The 23,715-nt window shown below is 37.7% G+C and overlaps 1 protein-coding gene and 1 non-coding gene across 2 annotated transcripts in view; one reads left to right on the top strand and one right to left on the bottom strand.

Annotated features, from left to right (window-relative positions):
* The window catches only part of LOC112606632 (NXPE family member 4), a 60,079-nt gene that overhangs the window by 1,150 nt on the left and 35,214 nt on the right, over nt 1-23,715 (bottom strand). Inside the window, exons 3-5 of the mRNA XM_025357335.1 lie at nt 7,307-8,040; nt 4,965-5,026; nt 4-216 (exon numbers count right to left, since the gene is read on the bottom strand). Of these exons, the coding sequence (XP_025213120.1) occupies nt 4-216; nt 4,965-5,026; nt 7,307-8,040 (1,009 nt within the window). The remainder of the gene's footprint in view (nt 1-3; nt 217-4,964; nt 5,027-7,306; nt 8,041-23,715) is intronic.
* Nucleotides 4,257-4,360, top strand: LOC112607505. Its single transcript, XR_003115844.1, has one exon. It is a non-coding gene; the product is annotated as a small nucleolar RNA U13 (small nucleolar RNA).

Here is a 23,715-nt window from a genome sequence, read left to right on the forward strand (position 1 = left end):
TACTTTTTACAACTTTGGGTAAGTAGTAGATCCACTGACGTAGCGTAGAATCTCCCAGGAGGTAAATGAGTTTGCCTTTCAAACAGCCGTTTATCTTAATTGTGTCTAACTGAACCTGGTTGCAAAATGTTGTTATCCATTTTCTTTGTAAAGTATAACCACCAGGGACAGGAGGCTTCATTCCAACTTGGCATTTCTCTTCTATTTTTTCACTCTCTGGTAACAAAGACACTTGTAAATGATTTTATTGGCGTAAGTTAGACATCTAGCCTTCTTTCCTGGTCCTTTGTTTTCTTGCTCTCTTTTCCTCTTCCTGTAATGCCTATTTCCTTTTTCTGTCCCTTTCTAGTCCTATTCTTTGATCATTAGCTTTGCTTCAGGCATTTCTACTTATTCTTTTGAGAGATTTTGAGTCATCTTGCCTCCTGTCTAATTCCTTTTCTCTTAAATTTGGTCATTAGCTAAATCTTGACGTTCTATCCTTTCTTTGACGTTCTGTCCTTTCTTCCTGATTCTGTGGTGACTTCTGTCTTTGTCTCTTACCCGAATGATGTTAGTGGTCTGCCAGTTGGTGCTGTTGTATAAAATCCTTTACCTTTGTTTCATTAATGAAGGAATGAATAATCTTAATTTTTCCGTGTTCAAAAAATGGCTTAAAATAGGTACATTAAAAATAAAAACCTCAAATAGTATATTAGTCACCTAGCTTGACAATTTCTTTTTTTAAAACTAGACTTTGCTAAAAGCAACATGTGACATCCATTACAAACCAATATTCTGAGATATTCCAGGAAGTTTCACTAGAGTTTTAGGCTCTGTTTGCACATGGTCTGCCTTCCATTACGAGTAGGTAGCAGTGCAGCAAATGTCTTGTTATAGCATAACAAAGGTCATCCAATTTCTCCTGTCATGTTTCCTTGCCACTATCTATGCTGCCATCCCATCACTGAGCCAATGCCTTGTATTTTAGGACTTGTTACATCAGGACTTCTGTACTGATACTATATTCTGTATGAGATAGGAAACCAGTTTGAATGCTGTAAGAAAGACCAAGATAATAATGACTTAAAAATAAAAGTTTATTTCTGTCTCACATAACAGGCCTGGAGTGAGAAGGACAGGGCTAATATGGCATTGCATGGTGTTAGGGACTCTTGTTTCTTCTATGTTGTGGCTATACCATTCTTACCATGTGGCTTCAATCTCATGGTCTAACCTGGCTCTTGCCATTCTCACATTATATCTAAAGTTCAGCTAGTAGTTAGGGAAGAAATGGATAGGGAGGGCAAGTTTTTTTGCTTTTAAAGCATGACTTAGAAGTTTCCCACTCACACTCCTGGAAAAAACTTAGTCATGGCCACAACTAGATATAAGGAAGGATGGCCATGGGTCTAGCCATAAACTGGTTTCTATTACTAAAGAAGGAGGAGGCAGTGAATACTGGAGAACCATCGGCAGTCTCTGCTTTACCCTCCTTGCTTAGTTCCTCAGAGGCCTCGCAGTCTCTGGCTGCCTATGTCCACAGAATTGTGCATCATTACATGGTTGTGTTGTATTTCTAACCTATGGACAAAGTGGTAAAACGGTGCTGGTTGCAGAATTGGAAAGTGCACCTGGAATAGCTCTTAAGTCCTGGTGATTTGGCTTACTAAAGGGAGTTTGTATAATCCTATAATTATGTTGGAATTACAGTGTGATATTGATGGGTTTCTATGAGGCTTGGTAGCATTGCACCCTAGATGATTGAATACCATGACCCTGGAAACTTGAGATTCATAGTTAGTAAGTATTCTTTATCCTAATAATGTACTGGCACACTTTGCTGAGAACATAGCCTTTAAGTGTATTGTTGTAAATCCTATGTTGTGTAATCTTTATGTCAGGTATTCATTTTGCCATGTCTCAAACTTGTAACAAATCCACTCATGATTACTGTTACATGTTTATTTTACTTAATAATTTTAGAATAGGCTTGAGCATTTTGAACAGTATGTGGGTAATAATATCAGGATTCTGTATATCAGCAAAAGCAACTCCATTTTAGATGCTAATCTGCTATGTTGGCTCCTGATTAACCCCAGTTTATCTATTGTTTCTTGTACAACAGCAGGTACTTATGGTAAATCTTGCCCTTAGGTCAAACAGCCTTGGTGGTATTGTACTTCAGTTGTCCTGTACATCCCATCTGAACCATCCTTCCCTTATGCTCTGTAAGCCCTGGGTCTGGGGGTAATGGTATGGAGATCCATCATCTTGTCTCACCAATGGAGACATAAACATGGCTTCTGCTTGTAAGTCCCTACTAAATGTTTCTTTCTGAGAAACTGGATGTGTCAGACTCTTCTTTGGCCTCTCAGCTTCCTCAGACTTTGGGAGTAGGTTTGCACAGACCTGCCCACTGAGAAATAGATTCCATTATATTTTTGATTAGATAGGGAAACTAATAGTCCCCCAAAGATATCCACATCCTAATTCTTAAAACCTGTGAATATGTTGAAGCAGAAGATATAAAAAGAAAACCAAGTTTTCCTGTACTAGGCTGACCCACTACAAGACCCAGGGAAGGGCAGGGCTCTATCGAGGCTTTGGCAGCATTATCTGCAGAGCCAGGTCCCAGAAGGGATGGGCTCCAGAGTCTCTCCCTCCCATCCCGAAGCAAGGTTGGGAAAAACAAGTTTTTCTCATTCAGCTTCCCCCTTCCCCCCTTACTATTCTCACAATTACCTTTGCGAGTTTTGTAAGTTCCTGTTTTTCCCTTCTGTGCAGCACAGTGAAGGTCACAACGTGTGGCTGAGTTGCAACACCTGGCTTGAGTTGTAAAACCTGTCACTGTTTGATAAACTGCCTTTATTCTGATTCTGTAGACTTGCTGGCCACCTTGTAGGTTTTGCACCATTTAGTGAAGTGTATATTCAAGCTAGCCAATACCCTTTCAGGTACATGTATAAGAGTCAAGCCCTGTCTTTGTTCAGGGCTCAGCCTTTGGATGTTAATCTGCTGGACAGGTAGCCACCTAAATAAAATCCTCCTGTTCCATCCATTGGTCTCTCCTGTCCCTTAATTCCTACAACAATGTTGCCTTTTCCAGATATGACTAGGGTATGGCCTTTCAGATGGAGAGACTATCCTGGATTACATGGGTAGGCCCAATCTAATGTCACTGGTCCTCAGAAGTGGAAGAAGGAGGCAGAAGAGTGGGTCAAAGGTGTGACAGGAAAACTTGACCCTTTGCTGTGGCTTTGAAGATAGAGGAAGAGGGGTACAAGGAATGTGGGCAGCCTTAAAAACCTGGAATAAGCAAAGGAACAGATTCTCCCCTAGAGCCTCCGGTAAGGAACATGCTCCTGCTCTACCTTGGGCTTAGCTCAATGAGCCCAACACTGGTCTTCTGGACTACAGACTATAAGATGATATATTTTTGTTTTTAAAAGCCACTTTATTATAGCAGCAATAAGAAAATGATATATAGACAACTGACATTCTTTTAAATATAAAGTCATCCCATCCAGAGACAGTGTTTTTTGCTTCTATTTATACGAATTTTGTTTTATATTCCTTAGTGACATTTTAAATTGTCTTTCTACAGATCATGCATTTTGTTAAATTGTGAATTTGCATTTTAAAGCACAAAGTGGATTATACCACTTTCTTCCTCAGTTGGTTTCTGTGGCTTTCAGGTTTACTGAATAGTCACTGAAATCCTCAGTATGGCACTTGAGAACCTTCATGATTAGGTCCTTCTTCTCTTTCTAGGCTTATCCTCTGCTACATTCCACAATGTGCTCACCCCACTGGCCTATTGAACAAGTCCATGATGACTTAGTTCATGACTGGAATTATCAGATAAAAAGAGTTAGATAAAAAATACAGGACACCATATTAAATTTGTATGACTTCTAACAAGTCATAATTTTTTAGTGTAAGTATGGCCCATGCAATATTTTTCCCTTTTCTCAATGTATATATGACAGGCAATTAGAAATTACCCATATTCATTTGATTCCCTGTATTATTATTTGCTTAAATCCAGCAACACTACCCATGATCTTTATGAGGTTTCTCTTCATTCTCTGACTACACATATCCTTCAGGACTCAGTCAAATACCAATTTTAACATAAGCTCCTTTGCCTCTTTACTGTCTTCATAGAGTTCGTAGGTTGAATGTCTTTCACATTGCAAGCTAACTGAGCATTTATTTTTCTCCATTTGTCCATAATGCCTGATATCTATTCAGTGCTCAGTAAATGTTTGCTGATCCTTTAGTAGTTCAGAAGCAAGATGATTGAGTTTTCATGCTCATGTGTGAGATGTGTCTCCCTCAAATCTTGTTATGACATCAGCACATTATCCATATGATGTGAGGAAAAATAAATAAACATTTGCAGAATAAATGAATAAATGATGGCAAGAAATTATTATAAGTTGAAGTAAGTATCATGATGGATGTTATCAGTAAACTAAGATAGACTTTATAAAAAGTTATCTTAAAGCTAAGGTAGTATAAATATTCTTTCATAAGTAACATGGCTTTGTGTTTGTCTTTAAAACATTTAATAAGATGAAAACTCCATATAAAATTGGTAATTGCATCAACTAAATGTTAGGGGGTTATGCCAACGGAGAGTTAGGAAACCAGAACTGAAAGCGTTCCTACTCTGAAGCTGTAGGTATCCATCCTTCAAAGACATTTGCACAGTGCCTTAGACTCCAGGAGATGAACTCTCAGGTTTAAATACGAATGTAGGATACTAATGCTTTCTCCTTTTGGATATGTCAAGATGTCATCTCCTATAAAAATTTTGAAAATCATTTCCTTGAGTTAATTTCTCCCTTTAAAGTCCAGCATAATTGACATCGTAGACATCTGCTAGGAATTGTGCTCCAGGAGAACTACAATTACTTAGGTTAATGCTGATAAAATTTCCTCTGAGCATCACCCAACTCAGGACAGAGCCAACTTACTGTTACAATTAGCGACATCAATGTGTTTCTGATCCTTCATCATTTCAACTCCCACTTTGGACCTTCAAAAAAAAAAAAAATAGAACAGTAAATTAGCCTGCTCTATGCCCACGTAACATCAAAGTGAATCATCTCCTTGTGAGTGAAGGAAAAATTTTAATTTTCTATAACTGGAGGCTATTATTATTGTTGTAAATTTTAGATATATTGAGTATTGTAAATGAGTGAAGATTTTGAAAGACTTTCTACCCTGCTGAGAGCACCTGAAGTCCAGGGCAGCTCTACCTATCTGCTACATGTAATCACTGTGTCTTGGAATTTTAGATTCAAAATATTTATCTAATTTACAAGTTCTCTTCTCTCTTTCTGCTTCCACATCTCCTGTTCAAGTTTGCAGAATAGTTTCCTTGGATTACTGTGAGCCTCTAATTGGCCATGCAGGTCTCAGTTTTATCCCACCTAAATTTTTCAATCCGACTGCCAGAGCACCCTTTCTCATTGCAAATCCAACTGCACTACTGCTTACATCCCTTTACTGTCTCCCCATCATGTACCCAAGGAATCCAGCCTTTTTGGGTGGCAGGTAGACCTTCTATCGGAGGGCCTCTTCTTCATTTTTAATTCACATTTCCTGCTATGATTACCTTTGACTTTTCCGACAAACTTGCTTTCTGAAGATCATAAGCTTTATGAAGGAAGGTAATGCATGTGTCTGGTCCACTGCTGTATCCTTAATATCTATCAAAGTGACTGGCAGAAAGTATTGTTGAATCTGATGTGTTGATAAATGTACCTTACATTTCTTTCCTCCAACTGATGAAAGATGACTCTCTTCTTGCTTGAAAGCTCTTACTCACACTTTGTTTCAAACCTCTGTATATGGCCATGTAAGTGGAGGAAGGAAGAAAAGGATTAAGGGGAGAATGGGGACCTAAGTGCCAAGTATAACAGATATAAGTGGTACCTGATTCCCTACTATGGATGTCTCTGCACATGCCATCCTGAGAAGGAAAGGATCAGCATGTTTTCATCCTTTGTAGGATTTAGGCATAAGGATGGTTGACGGGTAGGAAGAGATTTGATGAGCTGTACCATCAGAGATAAAAAGGAAGGAACAGAAACTTAACTGTGCTTTTACTTTTCAGAAGGGAGTCAGGGACTAGATCAGGAGCCAAAACTTAGATAATGAGATAAGATTCTGGAATGCATGTTATTTTGTCATGTTGGGTGCCTACTCTTAGCATATTTTTTTGAAAGCTTATGGAAAAAAGACTCTAAACTTGACTTTGAAAACTGCTAGAAGGGGATAGCTGTGAACCTAGCATTCTACTCTGTCACGAAGCTTAGGAGAAATAAATCTTCATAGGGGGAAAAAAAAAGGGTACTGGCAGAATTGAAAGAGAAAAAGAAATGGACTGAGCCTGTGAGACTTATGGAAAGTTAGCAAATGAGCAGAAGTCTCTGGAACCGATAGATGTCTTAGGGCTTGCCTCACAGTTCTGGGATTTGTAATAACAGATAGTTACCCTTTGCAAATCCTCAAAGTGGCCCATGTAGCAACCCTGATGGTTCATTCTAATCAACAAAGTGGTTTTCAGGTTAGTGGATAACAGGGAAACCAGGAAGTGAGCATCTGTTTGTGAGTCGGGGGAGAAAAGCTTGGCATTGTTGCAGCCATGATTGATAGAAGAAACATGCTTCCACCCCGGTTTGTGGTGGTCTGTTGAACTAGGGATTTGCAGGAATCACTAGGTCACAACATAAGGAGTAAGAAGGACTTCTCCACCCTGAGAGGTATATACTGAGGAATATCTGATCATGGGATCAACTGGAGAAAACCAGTAGGAACTGGCTTTTCAGAAAGATCACTCAGGGTAGAGAATGGATGAGAGAGGGTATGACTGCTGGGAGAGAGACCAGTTGGGAAGCTGGTACAGGTAATCTAGATGAGATAATTATGGTCTGAACTTGCATAGCAGCACTGTGCATAGGGGAAAATGGATCAATGCAAAGATATTTAAGAGCAAAAACAACAAAATATGATATGGGAGGTGAAGGAACATGGATGTTATCATACACTTATCAAGGAATCTTTTTTTCAGTGGAACATCTGTGAACACACAGAAGAACAGTTATAGCAAAACACATGACTGAATGGACAATATAGTGAAAATGCAAACTTTGGCGTAGAGTGGTGAGGAGAGGCCCCATGAAGACACCACACGTCTTACCTTGAGTAGAGGAGGCCTCTGAGTCATGCTTAATGTTGCAATGGGCAATGTAGCTCTGACTGGGGCACTTTTCAGGGAACACTTCTCAGTATAGATGAAAAGTATACTCACCTGTGGAAAAGGCTCTTTTCCTTGTCTGTAAGATAAGATATCTCTCTATTCCGGGTGGTCATGTGGGTCAGAGCCTCACAGGGCATGTGTTGAGGCTTCACACAATAGAAGGCTTCTTGGTCTCTGTTATCCAGATATTCACAGAGTTCAGCACTTGAGTTTAGGGTCAGGCCACATTCAGTGAAGACATGAGAGGTGCCATTAACAAATTTACCTTTGAAAATAATTTTATTATAGCCTTGGTTCCTTGCCCTCCAGAGAGCCGATGCCCCTTCACTGGGATGGATGAGCAGCAGAGACAGGGAGACCTGGCCCTCCCAGAACAGAGTGAAGCTGACCCGGTAGGTGCCATTGTTGAAGTCAGTCACCTTTCCCGAAGCACCTGCCATCAGGGCTGGGGAGGACATCCTGGCCCTCAGGAAATCCCCACCATATTGCTTCCTGTGTCCCAGGTGGTCCCTCACTTCCAGAAGGATGTCCAGCTGATCCCCCCTGCAGTACGTATCTTGAGGGTTGAGGATGGTGGCTATGCTGTGTGTGGCGCTGGTGGTGGTGTTCACATGGGTGAAAGGTCTGGGTGGGATCTGCTGATCTAGTTTCTCTATGATTTCCTTTATTCTGAGTTCAGTCTCTGTTAGTGACTTTAATGGTATCGGTGATGTTTTAGGGAATACGGACTTTGTGGAGTTGTTCCAGTAATGGATGGAGATGGATAAGTTTAGAGTAGACCAAAGCTGAAATGACAAGGATTGTGATGTACTACGAAATTAATCTGTCTAGTCATTTTCACTTATTATGAGTTTGAATATTTGTTTACAGTGAATATTTGTATAATTGAATTCAATTTGTTACCAAATTGAATATTTGGTAACAAAGTGGCAGAGTAAACCAAAAGAGAAGAGAAACAAGGAAATGAGATATGATGATGATATAGTATTATTATATATTATTATCAATATTATTTAAACTGTGACAATTTTGTATAACATATAAGCATTTACACTTTTACCTCAATACTTTAGAGAATGTCTGAACAGTTGTAGATATATTCGATCCAAAATATATAGCTCAGAGAATAATTATGAGCAATAAACTGGTGATGATAAGTTTACTCTTTGTTTTCATATATGCCTTACATCCAGTAACATCTATATCTTTTAGTCATGCCTAGTAGTCCTTTTCTCTCCAAATGTATTATAGTTCAAGCCACCATCATTTATCTCCTGGATTATAGTGGCCACCCGAAGGATGATGACTGTCTTCAGACTTCAAGGAAGACAGTCCTGCTTTCCCTCCATTTAATTTCCTCTTCTGTAGCTAAACCAGTCGTTTTAAAGTAAAACTCTATTTGTATCATCTCCCTGCTTAAACCCTTTCAATGGCTTCTTGTAATTCTTGGGTAAAAGTCCATTTGTAATATGGCTTTGTCTGTGGCCTATTTTTAACTCTAGTTCTTGCTACTCTCTTCCTTGCTTTTGATGTCTTGATAAGACTTCTTTTATTTTTAGGAGCTGACCTTCCTTTTTTTCAGCTCTTGCTCTTTACTAATACTTTCTCCTCTTCCTGGATTGCTGAGTAACCCCCGAATTCCCCCAAACCACCTAAACATCTCTTAACTTCTACCTTAGAAATCACTACAACCTCAGAGGTCACTTATGCTTTTGGCACTATACAGTGTTTTATAGGCACTCAAATTCAGTGATTTTCAAATCTTGCTGGTAGTCAGAAACACCTGCCAAGTTTTTTTAAAAAATACAAACTCTTAGGCTTCAGTCTAGATCAACTGAGTCATAATCACTACATTATGTTGTCCAGGAGTATATGTTTTCCAAAAGCCTCAAAAGCAATCTTAGGATCAGATAGATTTGAGAAGAATGATTGTAGACCAGTAGTTGTCAACCCCTCTCACACTTTAGAACACATACAAAGCTTTGAAAAAAATTCAGGCCTGGCTGCACTGCACCCCTGCATCAGGCAGTAAAACCCTTGTGATTGGTAACAAAGTGGCAGAATAAGCCAAAGGAGAGGAGAAACAAGACAATGATATATCATTTAAAAAAGATGAACAGGGCCGGGCGCGGTGGCTCAAGCCTGTAATCCCAGCACTTTGGGAGGCCGAGACGGGCGGATCACAAGGTCAGGAGATCGAGACCATCCTGGCTAACACGGCGAAACCCCGTCTCTACTAAAAACACAAAAAATTAGCCGGGCGAGGTGGCGGCGCCTGTGGTCCCAGCTACTCGGGAGGCTGAGGCAGGAGAATAGCGGGAACCCGGGAGGCGGAGCTTGCAGTGAGCTGAGATCTGGCCACTGCACTCCAGCCTGGGCGACAGAGCGAGACTCCGTCTCAAAAAAAAAAAAAAAAAAAAAAAAAAAAAAAAAAAAAAAAAAAAAAAAGATGAACAGAACCCAAGTTGAAGTTTTGAAAAAAACCTTGGCAAAGCCAAAAGACAAATCATTGGCAATGCCAACCAAGAAATAGAGATGCAAATAAATGAAATCCCCCAAAAGAACCTTTTTGTAGATCTCTGGAAAATATAAAAATCTTACATTATAAAATAGATAAAAATACAATTTAAAAATGGAATAGAAAATAATCATGTAATATATAAATAACAGTACAAATAAGAATATAATCATCATGATGATAAACTTTTTTCTATTTTTCCCACCTCCGCAAGTCACAGGCTGAGATGCTTTTATTGGCGAGTACAGATATCCCTAACTTATATAACAAGGAAAAACAATCCAATCAATTTTATGAGCTTGGAATATATTTTATACTAAAACTAGGTAAGTATGATACAAGAAAAACACAGGCCCATTTTATTCATGGACATGATTTTTAAATTCTCTGTCTCTTTCTCTCTGTGTGTATGTGCATATATGTATATACATACAAAAGTATATAGGTAGATTAGATAAATATATACAGATGTGTGTGCATTTGTCATGGTTGATTATGGGTGAATTCAGGGTTGTAAAAATGGTTCTAGAGTGAAAAATCTTGTTGTATCATTTATATATTAATAGACTAAAGACAAAATCTTATGATTTTTCACTGTTCTCAGGCTTATCTGATTGGGATTGCAGTTGCAATAAAAGCATTTGATGTATTTCAACATTTACTTAGCATTAAAATTCAGTAATAGGAAACCTTAAACATTTTAAAAATCAAGGAGACAAGGACGTTAGCCACCATTGACTCAATTAATGTTCAACATAATGTTAGAAGTCCTGAACAATAAAATAAAGCAAACAAACAAAAATCCAAGGTATGAGACTGATGGGGGAGAAGCGACTTTTTTTCCCTTCTTTTCTTTGTTTTTTGTAGGTGTTGTGACTGTCTACAAAGAAACCAGAGTTAGCAAATTATTAGCATGAAGATAGTCAGCAAGGAGTGGAATGCAAAACAAACTCACAAACTCAAAAGCATTTCAGTTATAGAAAATACAATTGAAGAAGCTCTGTCCTTAATGGAGGTATTTTGAAAACTCTTTTAAGGATATTTTTAAAATGCCTGAATGAATGAAAAGATGTAGCACTTTGAAATGTAGTAAGGCTTAATTTGTTAAAGTTGTTAATTCTCTCTCAAAAAATTTAAAAATTTTCTTTATTTCTAATCAAATTCTTAAGGTAGAAGATGGAATCTGATTAATTCTAAAATTTTAGGGAATATAATTGTCTATAAATCGTAACTATTTAAAAAAATATTAGCCCTAGTGTAAATTATCGAAAGAAAATAGAATTATAAAGTGCAATATCAATCAAATAAACCAATCAAAAGGAGTAGACACCTTCGAAGCAGACTTGAAGTTTATTATAGATTAATGGTAACATCAGAAATCAGAAAATTATATTTAATAAATTGTATCAAGAAACTGGTTTCACTATATTGAAAAAAAACCCAAAGATTCTTATCACACACGACATACTAAAGATCCAAATGAATTAAAGGCCTAAATAGGAATATTGTAACTAAAAGTTCAATATAAAGAAATTTATAATTTCCTTATGACCTCACATCAGCAAGTATTTCTTAAATAAGACCTCCAAAGTGATTCTCTTGCCTCAGCCTCCTGAATAGCTGGGATTACAGACGCCAGCCACCATGCCCGACTAATTTTTTGTATTTTTAGTAGAGGCAGGGTTTCACCATGTTGGCCAGGCTGGCCTCAAACGCCTGACCTCAAGTGATCTGCCTGCCTCGGCCTCCCAAAGTGCTGGGATTACAGGTGTGAGCCACCATACCCGGCCGGTTAATCCAATTTATTTAGGAGACTGAATAAATTAAACTTTGTATATTCATAGAATGAAATACATGCAGTTCTCAGACATCATGAAGTACATTTACATATAGCAACATGATTAGATTTCAAAAAGCTATTTTGAATGAAAAAATTAAAGTATTTATGTAAGTTAAAATAAATATAAACACTAACTCGTAACTATATATCATCCTAGTCCACATATATACATAAATACACGTATTGAATAAGAATTGAAACACTCTGAGAAATAACTAGTATGGAATGGTAGGTATGTATTGGGAAAAGAGGAAGGAGAGTATGGGTGGGAAATAATGTTCGTTTAAGTGTAACAAAAGAGTTCTGTTTCATATGTGACCAAGTAACTTCTGGCTCTCTTTCAGACAGCAATGTTCAACTCTGAACGAAATGCCAAAAACAAGTACCTGAAGGCTAAAGACAGTGAACAAAAGCAGGCAAGTTTTGGTGGGAAGATGAAACTTGGAAGAAGGTGCCATTAAGAGGAGGTAAGTTTCCTGTTTTTGATGTGTTAACCTGAGGGCAGTCCACTAAGAGAGTAGCTAAAACACAATAGAAATAGAAAGCCATCTTTTTTTTTTTTTTTTGGCTTCAACAACCTGAGAGCAGAGTCTGCAGCAACAGTCACTGGAAGGAGGGGGAAATCCTAGAACACAGAGAGACAGAGAAGGTCATGCCCCAATTTCTGAGTATGAACTTTGCTTAGATCTCTAGCTGACCCCTGAAGCACACCTATGGGGTAGACACAAAGCAGTCTGCAGCTAGTCAGAACTCAACTGAGATGTGAGTTACTTATAACCACAGGTTGGGTCAGTTTGCAGTTTGAGTTGAACCAAGTTAATCGATTGCCTGCCACAACAGAAACATCGACACTATTCTGAGGAGTAAAACAGAATCCGTGATCTCCACAACGTAACAGTCACAATGTCCAGGACACAATTCACAATTACTCAGCATAGGAGGAACCAGAAAAATGCAGTCCTTCGCAAAAGATAAGGCAATTAATGGAAACCAACCCTGAGAAAACATAGATGTTGGCCTGATCAGATAAGGACTTTGAAACAGCTATTATAACTATGCTCAATGAGGTAAAAGAAAATATGTTGTAATGAATGGAAGATAAGAAATCTCAGCAAGGATGGAGAAATATTTAGAAATGTTGATGAAAAGAGTCAAACTCTGTAAAATATTTGAATAGCTTTATTCTGAGCCAAATCTGAGTGACCATGTGACACAGCCCTCAGGAGGTCCTGAGAACATGTGCCCAAGGCGGTTGGGGTTCAGCTTGGTTATATATATTTAGGGGAGGTGTGAGACATCAATCAAATACATTTGAAAAATACATTGGTTTGTTCCAGTAAGGCAGGACAATTTGAAGTCGGGGGGATGATGCTTCCAGGCTATAGGTAAATTTAATCATTTTCGGATTGACCATTGGTTGAGTTTGTCTAAAGACCTGGAATTAATAGAAGAATTTGAGCAAGATAAAAAAATCAGAGCTTAGTCCTCAGAAAGAACCAAACAAATTTTACAAAAGAACAAACAATATCTGAGATAAAAATATATCTCTTAATTCACTATGCTAAACTGTCCCCCTGCTTTTCAGTGTTTATCTGTTAGATCAAGTTTATGTTTATCAATTGTGTTTAGACCTTGTCTCCATTTACTAAGTTAAGGTCTTTTTGATTTATAAGTTTCTGAAAGAGGCCTAATAAAAATTCCCACTATAGCTGTGGCTATATCAATTTTAGCTTGTGATTCTGACTGTTCCCACTTATGTATGTTGAGATTTTTTGCTAGGGCCATTCACAATTTATTATTATTATATCCTCTTTGTAAATTGTTCCTTATGTAGCATCTCACTTTATCCTTATTTATGTCTTTTCTTAAATTCTATTTTCTTTACTTTTTAACATCAATATTTTGTCAAAATTTAGTAGAGTAAAATGTTTAAGAAAATCAAGGAAAGAAAATATGAGCCAGAAATTTTATAAGAAGACAAACTGACCTTTCATTATAAGAGCCACAGGCAAATTCTAATGAAAACATTAGAATTCAGGGACTATTTTGCCCAGATCCTTCCTAAGGAATCTACTAAACAGCATGAACATTAAACAACCAACGTAATTGAAAAGTTTGATATAAGGATTTATGGTAAGAATGAATCATATATTTATTTACAGAAATAAGTCTAAATTATGCTTACAAGGAATAGAGAATAGTATGCAATGGTTGTGTGCTCTGACAATGTAGATATAGTACAACTATAAAAAATTGGTGGGGGAGTGGGGAGAGCTATGAAAAGTAGAATTAGCTTGTTGTTTGCCTTATAGTTATTAACCGAAGTAAAAGGACATTACTTCAAATCAGATATTGTGGAAAAGGGAGAGTTGGGGCAAAAGAGGTTTATAGTTACTTTCAATATTGCTCATTAGAGGGAAGCAATAGTCATTTACCAAGAAAAAAAGTAAAGAAGGGTTATATAAATGGATTAAAATAGACATAATCATTAGAACAAAAATATAAATTTCACTAAATAACAGTAAAAAATCAAGCAAATAAACTAGACCCTATAAAGACATGAATATATATGATTATAACGTAAAACAATATGTCATACTGACACCAAACATGTTTACCACATCAATAAATATAAATTAGCTTATCTCACCAATTAAAGTATATTTTCAGGTCAGGTACAGTGGCTTATGCCTATAATCCCAGCACTTTGGGAGGTTGAGGCAGGAGGATCACTTAAGGCCAGGAGTTTGAGACTAGCCTGGGCAATATGGCAAGACTCTGTCTCTACAAAATACATAAATAATTCGCTTTGGGAGGCTGAGGTGGGCAGATCACTTGAGGTCAGGAGTTTGAGGACATCCTGGCCAACATGATGAAACTCTGTCTGTACTAAAAATACAAAAATTAGTTGGGCATGATGGCAGGCAGCTATAATCCCAGCTACTCGGGAGGCTGAGGCAGGAGAATTGCTTGAACCTGGGAGGCGGAGGTTGCAGTGAGCCAAGATTGCACCATTGCATTCCATGCACTCTAGCCTGGGCGACAGAGCAAGACTCTTAATTATATATAATTATATACATTATATATTAGCCAGATGTGGTGGTGTGTGCCTGTAGCCCCAGCCATTCAAGAGGCTGAGGCAGGGAGATGACTTGAGCCCAGGAAGCCATGTTTATGCCACTACACTCCAGCCTGGGGTACAGAGAGAGACCCTGTTTAAAAAAAAAAAAAAAAGTCTTTTTTAGATTGGTTAACAAAGCCAAATCCAACACTGTGGCTTACATAAGAGACAGACTTACAACACAGATTCAGAAAGATTTTTCATAAAAGAAGAATGGTACTTAATAATGAGAGATTAAACACCTCCCCAAGACTGGGACCAGTCAAGAATGTCCTCTTTCACCACTCCTATTCAACAATGTAGTGGAAGTCATTAAACACCTCCCCAAGATTGGGACCAGTCAAGAATGTCCTCTTTCACCACTCCTATTCAACAATGTAGTGGAAGTCATAGTCAGTGCAATAAAACAAGAAGGAAAAATGAGGCATATATATTGGAAAGGAAAAAGTAAAGCTGTTTTTATTAACAAATTACATGACTGTCTATATAGAATCTACCCAAAGAATCTACGGAAAGTTCTTGGAACTCCTAAGTAAATATAGCAAGGTTTCAGGAAACAAGGTCAATATATAACATTTAATTGTTTTCCTGTATACTAGCAATTAACAATTGGAATTTGAAATTACAAAAAAGAAAGCCATTTACAATAGCACCAAAAAAGTGAAGTACCTAAGTATAAATCTAACAAAATATATGCAGGATCTGTATGTAGAAAGCTATGAAACATTAATGGAAGACATTTTTAAAAATCTAAATAAATGGAGAGATATTCCATGTTCATGGATTGGACAGACTAAATATTGTTAAAATGTCAGTTCTTCCCAACTTGATTTATTGATTCAATACCATTTCAATAAAAATCCCAGCAATTTGTTTGTAGCCATCAACAAACTGACTGAAATTTTATATGGAAAGGTAAAGGAGGCAAAATAACTAACCCAATTCTGAGAAAGAAGAACAAAATTGGAAGAATCTCATTGTCCCACTTCAAGGCTTACTGCAAAGCTGCCGTTATCAAGACAATGCAGTATTGGTGAAAGAATGAACACATTAATCAAGTGAACATAGTAGCCAATAAATAAACATATACAAATATTATCAACTGATTTTTGACAAAGGCACAAAGGCAATTTAATGGGAAAATGAGTCTTTTCAACAAATAGTGCTGGAACAATTAGACGTTCATACTAAACAAGTGAGCCTAGACACAGATCTCACAATTGACAGAAAAGTTAACTCTAAATGGATCACAGACCTAAATATAAAATCTAAAATTTCTGGAAGAAAACATGCATGAAAATCTGTGTGAACTTGAGCTGTTGATGAGGTTTTAGAAATAATATAAAAAGCATAATCCATGAAAGAAATACTGGTAAGTTAGCTTTTACTAAAAATTAAAGCTTCTGCCCTGTGAAAGACACTGTTAAGAGGATGCAGAGATAAGCCATAGAGGGTGAGAATATATTTTCAAAGCACTGATCTGGTAAAGGACTTCATCTAGAATATACAAAGAACTCTTAAAACTCAACAATAGGACAAAACAATTTTAAAATGTGCAAAAGATCTGAATGGACACCTCACCAAAGAAGATACACAAATTATAACTAAATATATAAAAAAGACACTCAATTTTATTTGTCAGGGAGACAAAACAGCAATGAAATACTATTACATATCAATTAGAATGGCTAAAACTAAAAAATAAAAAACCTGACAATACCAGTTGCTGGTGAGAATGTAGAGCAGTAGGATTCTCACTCATTGCTGGGGGAATCCAAAATGGCACAGCTACTTTGAAAGACACTTTGATAATATCTTATAAAGCTAAACATAGTCTTACCATTCAATATAGCAATTTTTCCCTGTGTATGTATCCAGTTGATTTGAATGCTTATGTCCACACAAATATCTGCACCTGAATGTTTATAGCAGCTTTGATCATAGTTGCCCAAAACTGGAAGCAACCAAGAGGTCTTCAGTAGGTGAATATAGATAAATTGTAGTACACTGATATAGTGGGATAATATTTAGCAATAAGAAAAATGAGCTATCAATTCATGCAACAATGTAGGTGAATCTTAAATGCATAATACTAAGGGAAAGAAGCCCATCTGAAAAGGCTATGCACTGTATGATTGCATTACTATGACATTCTGGAAAAAGGTGGTTCTATAGAGATCAAAAACTAATCAATGGTTGCCAGACGTTTGGGGAGGGGAGAGAGTTGAATAGGGGGACTTTTTAGGTCAGTGAAATTACTGTGTATGATACTGTTGTGTATACATGAAACTGCAGAAGTTCTTTGAATCTTATAACACAAAGAGTGGATCTTTTTTTGTTTATTTGTTTGTTTGTTTTAAGACAGAGTCTTGCTCTGTCGCCAGGCTGGAGAGCAGTGGCGTGATCTCGGCTCACTGTAACCTCCGCCTTCTGTGTTGAAGCAATTCTCCTACCTCACTCTCCCAAGTAGCTGAGACTACAGGGGTGCACCACCACGCCAGCTAATTTTTGTATTTTTTAAATAGAGACGGAGTTTCACCATGTTGACCAGGATGGTCTCGATATCTTGACTTCGCGATCTACCCACCTTGGCCTCCCAAAGTGCTGAGATTGCAGGCGTGAGCCACTGTCCCTGGGTGAGTGAATCTTAATGTATGCAAGATAAAAAAATCAATTAGGAGATTGAGGGACTAAAGGGTAGAACACAGTGTTTTAACTGTATTACAAATGTATGACATAACCTTGCTGGAGAAAGCTGCTGACCTAAGCTGCTTTGGAAATTAATAGAGTCTGTAAGACGAAAGACAAAAAGAACTGCTTATAAACACTGTACTCTCAGTTAACAGTTCTGAAACCATTGTGTGTGTATGCTGGGGGGTGAACACATAAATAAATAAATAGATGACAGATGGTGGGAACCAGATTCCTCATTATCGATGTGGTAGGTGAAGACTAGTGTGTGAACTGTGTAGTGATGGATGAGAGAAATATCAGTATGAGCCCATGTTTGGCTTAATATAGATTGAAACAGATATTTTATGTATAATTATAGATTTGCATGTATTGCTGGCTAGTATCATACATATATTTCTTTTTTTTCTTTTTCTTTTCTTTTTTTTAGAGATGGGGTCTTGTTATGTTGACCAGACTGATCTCGAATTCCTGGTCTCAAACAGTCCTCCCATCTCAACCCCCCAAAGTGCTAGGATTATAGGCATGGGGCACCATGCCTGGCCAGTATTTCTGAGCACTGTCTTCTGAGAGGGCCTAGAAGCAGACACCCCAATCGTAACAAACAAAGCCAGTGTTTAGATCTTTGTTTCCAATACCATTCTCCAGTAAAAGGAATCAGGGCTCCTTGGATAAATGGCTAATTCTAGGGCTGGGGTAGGGAATATACAAGATGAACCTAAAGCATCTTATAGTGTCGTAAAGCAAGAAATGCTCAAAAGAAGCAAACAAACAAAGGAACACAAGAACCAATGGAAAGAGCTAATGGCCAAAGTAGAACAGTTTGAGTAACAAAATAATGTACTGTTGGATTGTGTCCCAAAGTATGAAATAAATATCTATGAATTCACACTGATGTAAATGAATTATTGAATAAACAAATATGTGAGGGATAATAGGCAAATCTCTTGTACAGAAGAATTCCAGATAATGTATGCAGATTCTCCCCACTCAAGGAGATGGAACAGAACTGCCCAATCTTTAAGTGTGGAATTGAACTAGTGACCTCTTTCGGAAGAGTACAGTAAAGAGCAGGGTGGGGCAGAAGGAAGAGTAATCTTATTGTGGAGAAACCTGACGAACATCAGCTCAGCCAAGTGATCAAGATTGACATCATCAGTGATGTCATATTGACGGCATGCATCCTTGATGTGATGTGATGAGTGGAAGACCACTTAGCTCTGTGCTCTTCCTTTCCTAAACCCATGAACTCTTTTTAACCATGAGATAAACAACAGACAAACGAACATGGAAGGACAGTCTACAAAATACCAGACCACTGTTCCTTAAAACTGTCAATGTAATCAAAAACAAGGAAAGCCTAAAGAGAAGTAACAATGAAATGTAATGTTGGCTGGGTGCAGTGGCTCACGCCTGTAATCCCAGCACTTCGGGAGGCTGAGGCAGGCGGATCACTTGAGGTTAGGAGTTTGAGACCAGCCTGGTCAACATGGTGAAACCCCATCCTACCAAAAAATATAAAAATTAGCCGGGTATGCTGGTGCATGTCTGTAATCCCAGCTACTCGGGAAGCTGAGGCAGGAGGATCACTTGAACCTGGGAGGCAGAGGTTGCAGTGAGCTGAGATAGTGCTACTGCACTCCAGCCTGGGAGTCCTAATTCATGTTGAAAAACACAACAAAAAGAAATTTATGGATTTCCTCTACACATAAAATATATACTTCAACTCAAAAGCTTGCATTTTACTTAAGGGAAACACTAAAGGCTTTGTCACCAAAATCAGGAACAAGACAAGGATGCCAATGTAATGAGATAGTCATTACATTGAACATTGGGATGGAGGTGTTAGCTAATGCAGTTAGAGAAGAGAAAGCAATTCGAGACACTGGAATTGAAAAGGAAATAAAATAATCTTTAATTTCAGATGCAATTATTATTTATCTGAAAAACCCCAAAGTATCAATGGAGAAATGACTACAAATAATAAAATAATTTAGTAAAATAGTGGAAAATAAAATTAATATATAAAAAAATCAATAGCTTTTGTGTATATAGACAAAAACCAGAGAGAAGCTAAAATGGAAGGGACAATCCAATATATGGCAGCAAAATGATAATAAAATACTTAAGTGTACATTTAGCACAAGTATCCAAGATTTATATGAGGAAAACTCACAAAACACTACTGAAGAAAACAAAATTGAATGAATAGAAAGAAAACCATGTCCTTGGATAGAAAAAACATCATAAGGATCTTGTTTAGTCTTCCAAAGTTAACTTATACATTTAATACAATCACAATAACAATGTCCTAACTATCTTTTGGGCCAGACAGGCCAGTTAGAAAGCTCACTTGAAAGGATAAATAGAGAGAATAGTTACAAAATGTATGGGGAATAGAAAAGCCAAAAGTGTTGGGTGTGGGTAGGATTAACTCTACTAGATATTAAAACTTACTTGTAAAAATCTTTATAATTAAAGTAGGATGGTATTGATGCATGAATAAAAAGACAATGTAACAGAATTGAAAATCAGAAATAGACCTCATTATATATACATGTTTAGTATGCTATGGAGGCCGCACTAAAAATCAGTGAGGATATAGGATGGAATTTTTAATAAGAGGATTAGGATAATCGGAGAGCCATATGGAAAAAGTTAAATGAGATTGATATCTTATACCATTCAACAGGATAAATTCCAAGTAGATCAGATATTTATAGACAATGTAACTTTACAAGTAAAAAAATGAGAAAATGTGGATGAATACCTGTATAATCTTTGAGCGGGAAAAACTTTCCAACTATGACTTAACACCCAGAAACATGTTACAAGGGAAAAAGTAATGCCAACTGTTCTTTCCTCCATCGTTTTCATTGATAATTTATTCCTTTGTGCTCTTATAGTCTCATATGCGTATCTTTGTAATAATATGTGCTACACTGTTGTATCTCCTTATGCATCTGTGCCTTCATTAGACCGATAGACATTCTAGAGGAGATTCCTTCAGAGAGTCCCTCATTCGAGAGGAGAATCACCTCAGGTTGAATCCACCTACTTTGGATTGCTGATATGTCACAAGATTCCAGTCCTGACAGCCAAGCAGTTCTGTGGTTCATATCCCTGGTCTGACATTTCCACTGATGCACTACCAACTTTGGTTAGAGTTGGCTCCTTTGAGAGTGGCCAGAGAGCTTCTTTGTCAGAAGGAATTTTACTGATGGCAGAGTTTTGGAAATTTATTAACCCCATCCTCTATACCATACTTATTTTTGCATCTATTTTCTACTTGGAACCCTTAATCAAGATCACATTTGTCTAAGCCATAAGTAACTGCAAATCAGAATTTTTCTTAGAATCCTATGGCCAGATAATCTCATTTATTCCAAAATCAATGTCTCACTTGGATTCTACTCCTCAGCTTGAGCTCTGCATATCCCAGTGTCTTTAAGAAGTCTCCACTTGGAAATCCTCACTGGTGGAGGTGAGCTGAACCCAGCCTTTGCTAGCTTATGAAAGCCTGTTCATGCACATTTCTTTCCAACTGCTTATTCAGTGACATCATCTTGGTAGCTTGCAATAGGCCAGGATGGGTACATTTGCGTCATGGAAATCATCAAAGGCTGTAAACAGGATGTTTGTTTTTGTTTTCTGGGAGAGCAGGTTTGTCAGTATACCCCTGCTTGTAGGAATCTCAGTCAACTTGTCCAATTGGAATGTCACCTTGTCTAATTTTCTTCTTCCAAATGTCTCCTGCTTCCTCTTCTCCCCGTCTTTGTGAATGGTATCCCAAATCAGAAACTTGGCCACTGTGTTTGACTCACTGTGTCTCCTCTCCTTAAGCTTCTATATGGTCATCCTCAGACAGGATTGAATCCATGTACAGAGCCTGCTAGTTGTCTCTTTCATCAGTTGTAATAAAACTTGTAGCTGGGCATATGTTAGCTGAGATACACAACCTTTCCTGGCCTTGGTTGTATTTGAGTGTGGCCAGGACACTGAGTTCTCTGGTACGTAAGCAGAGGCCATGTGTGTCATACCTCCTCCAGGTTCTCTTTCCTCTTCCTATTTGTGTAAAATAGAGGGGGCAGCAGCCTAGCTTAGACCACAGAGGTGATGACAATATCCCAGAACAGGGGGTTCTTAAAAATTCTTTGTGACATGGGCCCTTTGCAGTCCTATGACCTCTTTTCCAAATGCATAAAATAAAATGTATAGAGTTACAACTAAGGCCAATTATACTGAGGTACAATTATCAACATTTTAAATAACCTAATTTGTTATATAGTCATATGGCAATTTTTTATTAACACACTAAATAACAAAATTTAGTAGCCAGGTCTTATATTTACAGTAATTTCGAAGCAATAATTATGAGTGATATTTCAAGATTCTTTATTAACTGTATTATGATATGAAAATATCTGTGATTTCAACTTGCTTGACTAAGCCACAGGCATTGCTAATACTACTGTGATTTGTTGTCACTATTCATCATTGAAGAGATTGCTAAACTTCATTTAGAAGCTAGTGAAAATAAAGATGTAATTTTTTTCCCTCTCAGGTTCACAGGCCTCCTAAATTCTGTCCATGGGCCCATTTGTGGGCCTGCCAACCCTAGAATAAGACCACTGGCAGAGGATAGCAGAGCTTGATGTCTGGCTTCAAGGTACACACCCTAACTAGATGGTTACATGAGACATAAATCCCTATCTTGTTTTCTTATTTAAGTCATTGCATTTTGGGAGTCCTTTTTTTTTTTTTTTTGATGGCAGTCCAGCCTGTCTACATCTACCTATTAACCTATTAAGTATATTTTCAATTTGTGGTTCTTTTTTTGTCATCACTGTTGCTGTCTGGTATAGGTATTGCTGGGGCATTAACTGGGAATTATTTCAGCTTTGTTTTTATAGCATTACTGAGGTATAATTTACATGTAATAAGAATACATCATTATTATTATTATTATTATTATTTTGTGATGGAGTCTTGCCCTGTTGCCCAGGCTGGAGTGCAGTGGTGAGATCTCGGCTCACTGCACCCTATGCCTCCCGGGTTCAAGTGATTCTCCTGCCTCAGTCTCCTGAGTAGCTGGGACTCCAGGCACGTGTCACCATGCCCGGCTAATTTTTTGTATTTTAGTAGAGACGGGATTTCACCATGTTGGCCAGGATGGTCTCAATTTCCTGACCTTGTGATCTGCCCTCCTTGGCCTCCCAAAGTGCTGGAATTATAGGCGTGAGCCACTGCACCCAGCCAAGAATACATGCGTTTTAAGCGCACTGTTGTATGAATGTTGGCAAATGTAGACACCAGTGTACCCACCACAATCAATAAGTAGAATATTACTACCACCCCAAAGTTCCATTTCTTAGTCAATTCTGTCCTCCTCCTGTGCATGCCCTTCTGCCCATGCCTAACGTGTTTCTGGCCCCGGACAATCACGGATTTAGTTTCTGGCACTACAGATTAGATTTGTTTTTCTAGAGTTTCACATCAATAGAACCATGTAGAATGTACTCTTTTGTATCTGGCTTCTTACATTTAGGATTATGTTTTTGAAGATTCATTGATGTTGCATTAATCAGTAGTTTGTTCCTTTTCATTATTGAGCAATATCTCATAATATTTTATCTATTCCTCATTGGATAAATATTTGGGTTGTTTCAAGATTGGGGCTATTGTGAACAGAGCTGCTCTGAATATTCATATATGGTTCTCCATATGGACAAATGTTTTAATTTCTTTTTGGTAAATACCCAAGGGTGGAATAACAGGGCCATATGGTAAGTAAATGTTTAACTTTTGACAACTCTATAAAAAGCCTACTGGAATTTATTGCTCTTAATCTGTAGGTAAATTTGGGGAGAATTGCTGTAGTAGCAATATTGAGTTTTCCAATTCATGAAAACAGTTTATACCTCTCGGTTTGAATTTATGGAGACTTGGTTTTATGTACTTTAGGGTGGGTCTTGAAAAGCCTGGGCTTTTTACCACACTCCTCTCTTTTACTGGAACTCGAAACCTACAAACTCTATTTCCTCCTTCAGTGAGCAACAGATGAAATCTCCACTCATCCATCTGTTGTTCTGTGCTACACTTTGTGGAGTCTTCCTTGGGTACACAGAGCTCAGGGATCAGTCAAAGATTTGAGAGTAGATTTGGGGGCTGCTGTTTCTAAGGCCTTTCTCCTGGAATTTCCCTGGTCAATTGCCTTGAACTCCATCCTATGACATCTCCAGGCTGCAAGTCTGCAGTTTTCTCCTTGAATTCAAGTTGCTTTGCACAAT

This window comes from Theropithecus gelada, chromosome 14 (genome assembly GCF_003255815.1).
Source record: "Theropithecus gelada isolate Dixy chromosome 14, Tgel_1.0, whole genome shotgun sequence".
Classification (NCBI taxonomy): Eukaryota; Metazoa; Chordata; class Mammalia; order Primates; family Cercopithecidae; genus Theropithecus; species Theropithecus gelada.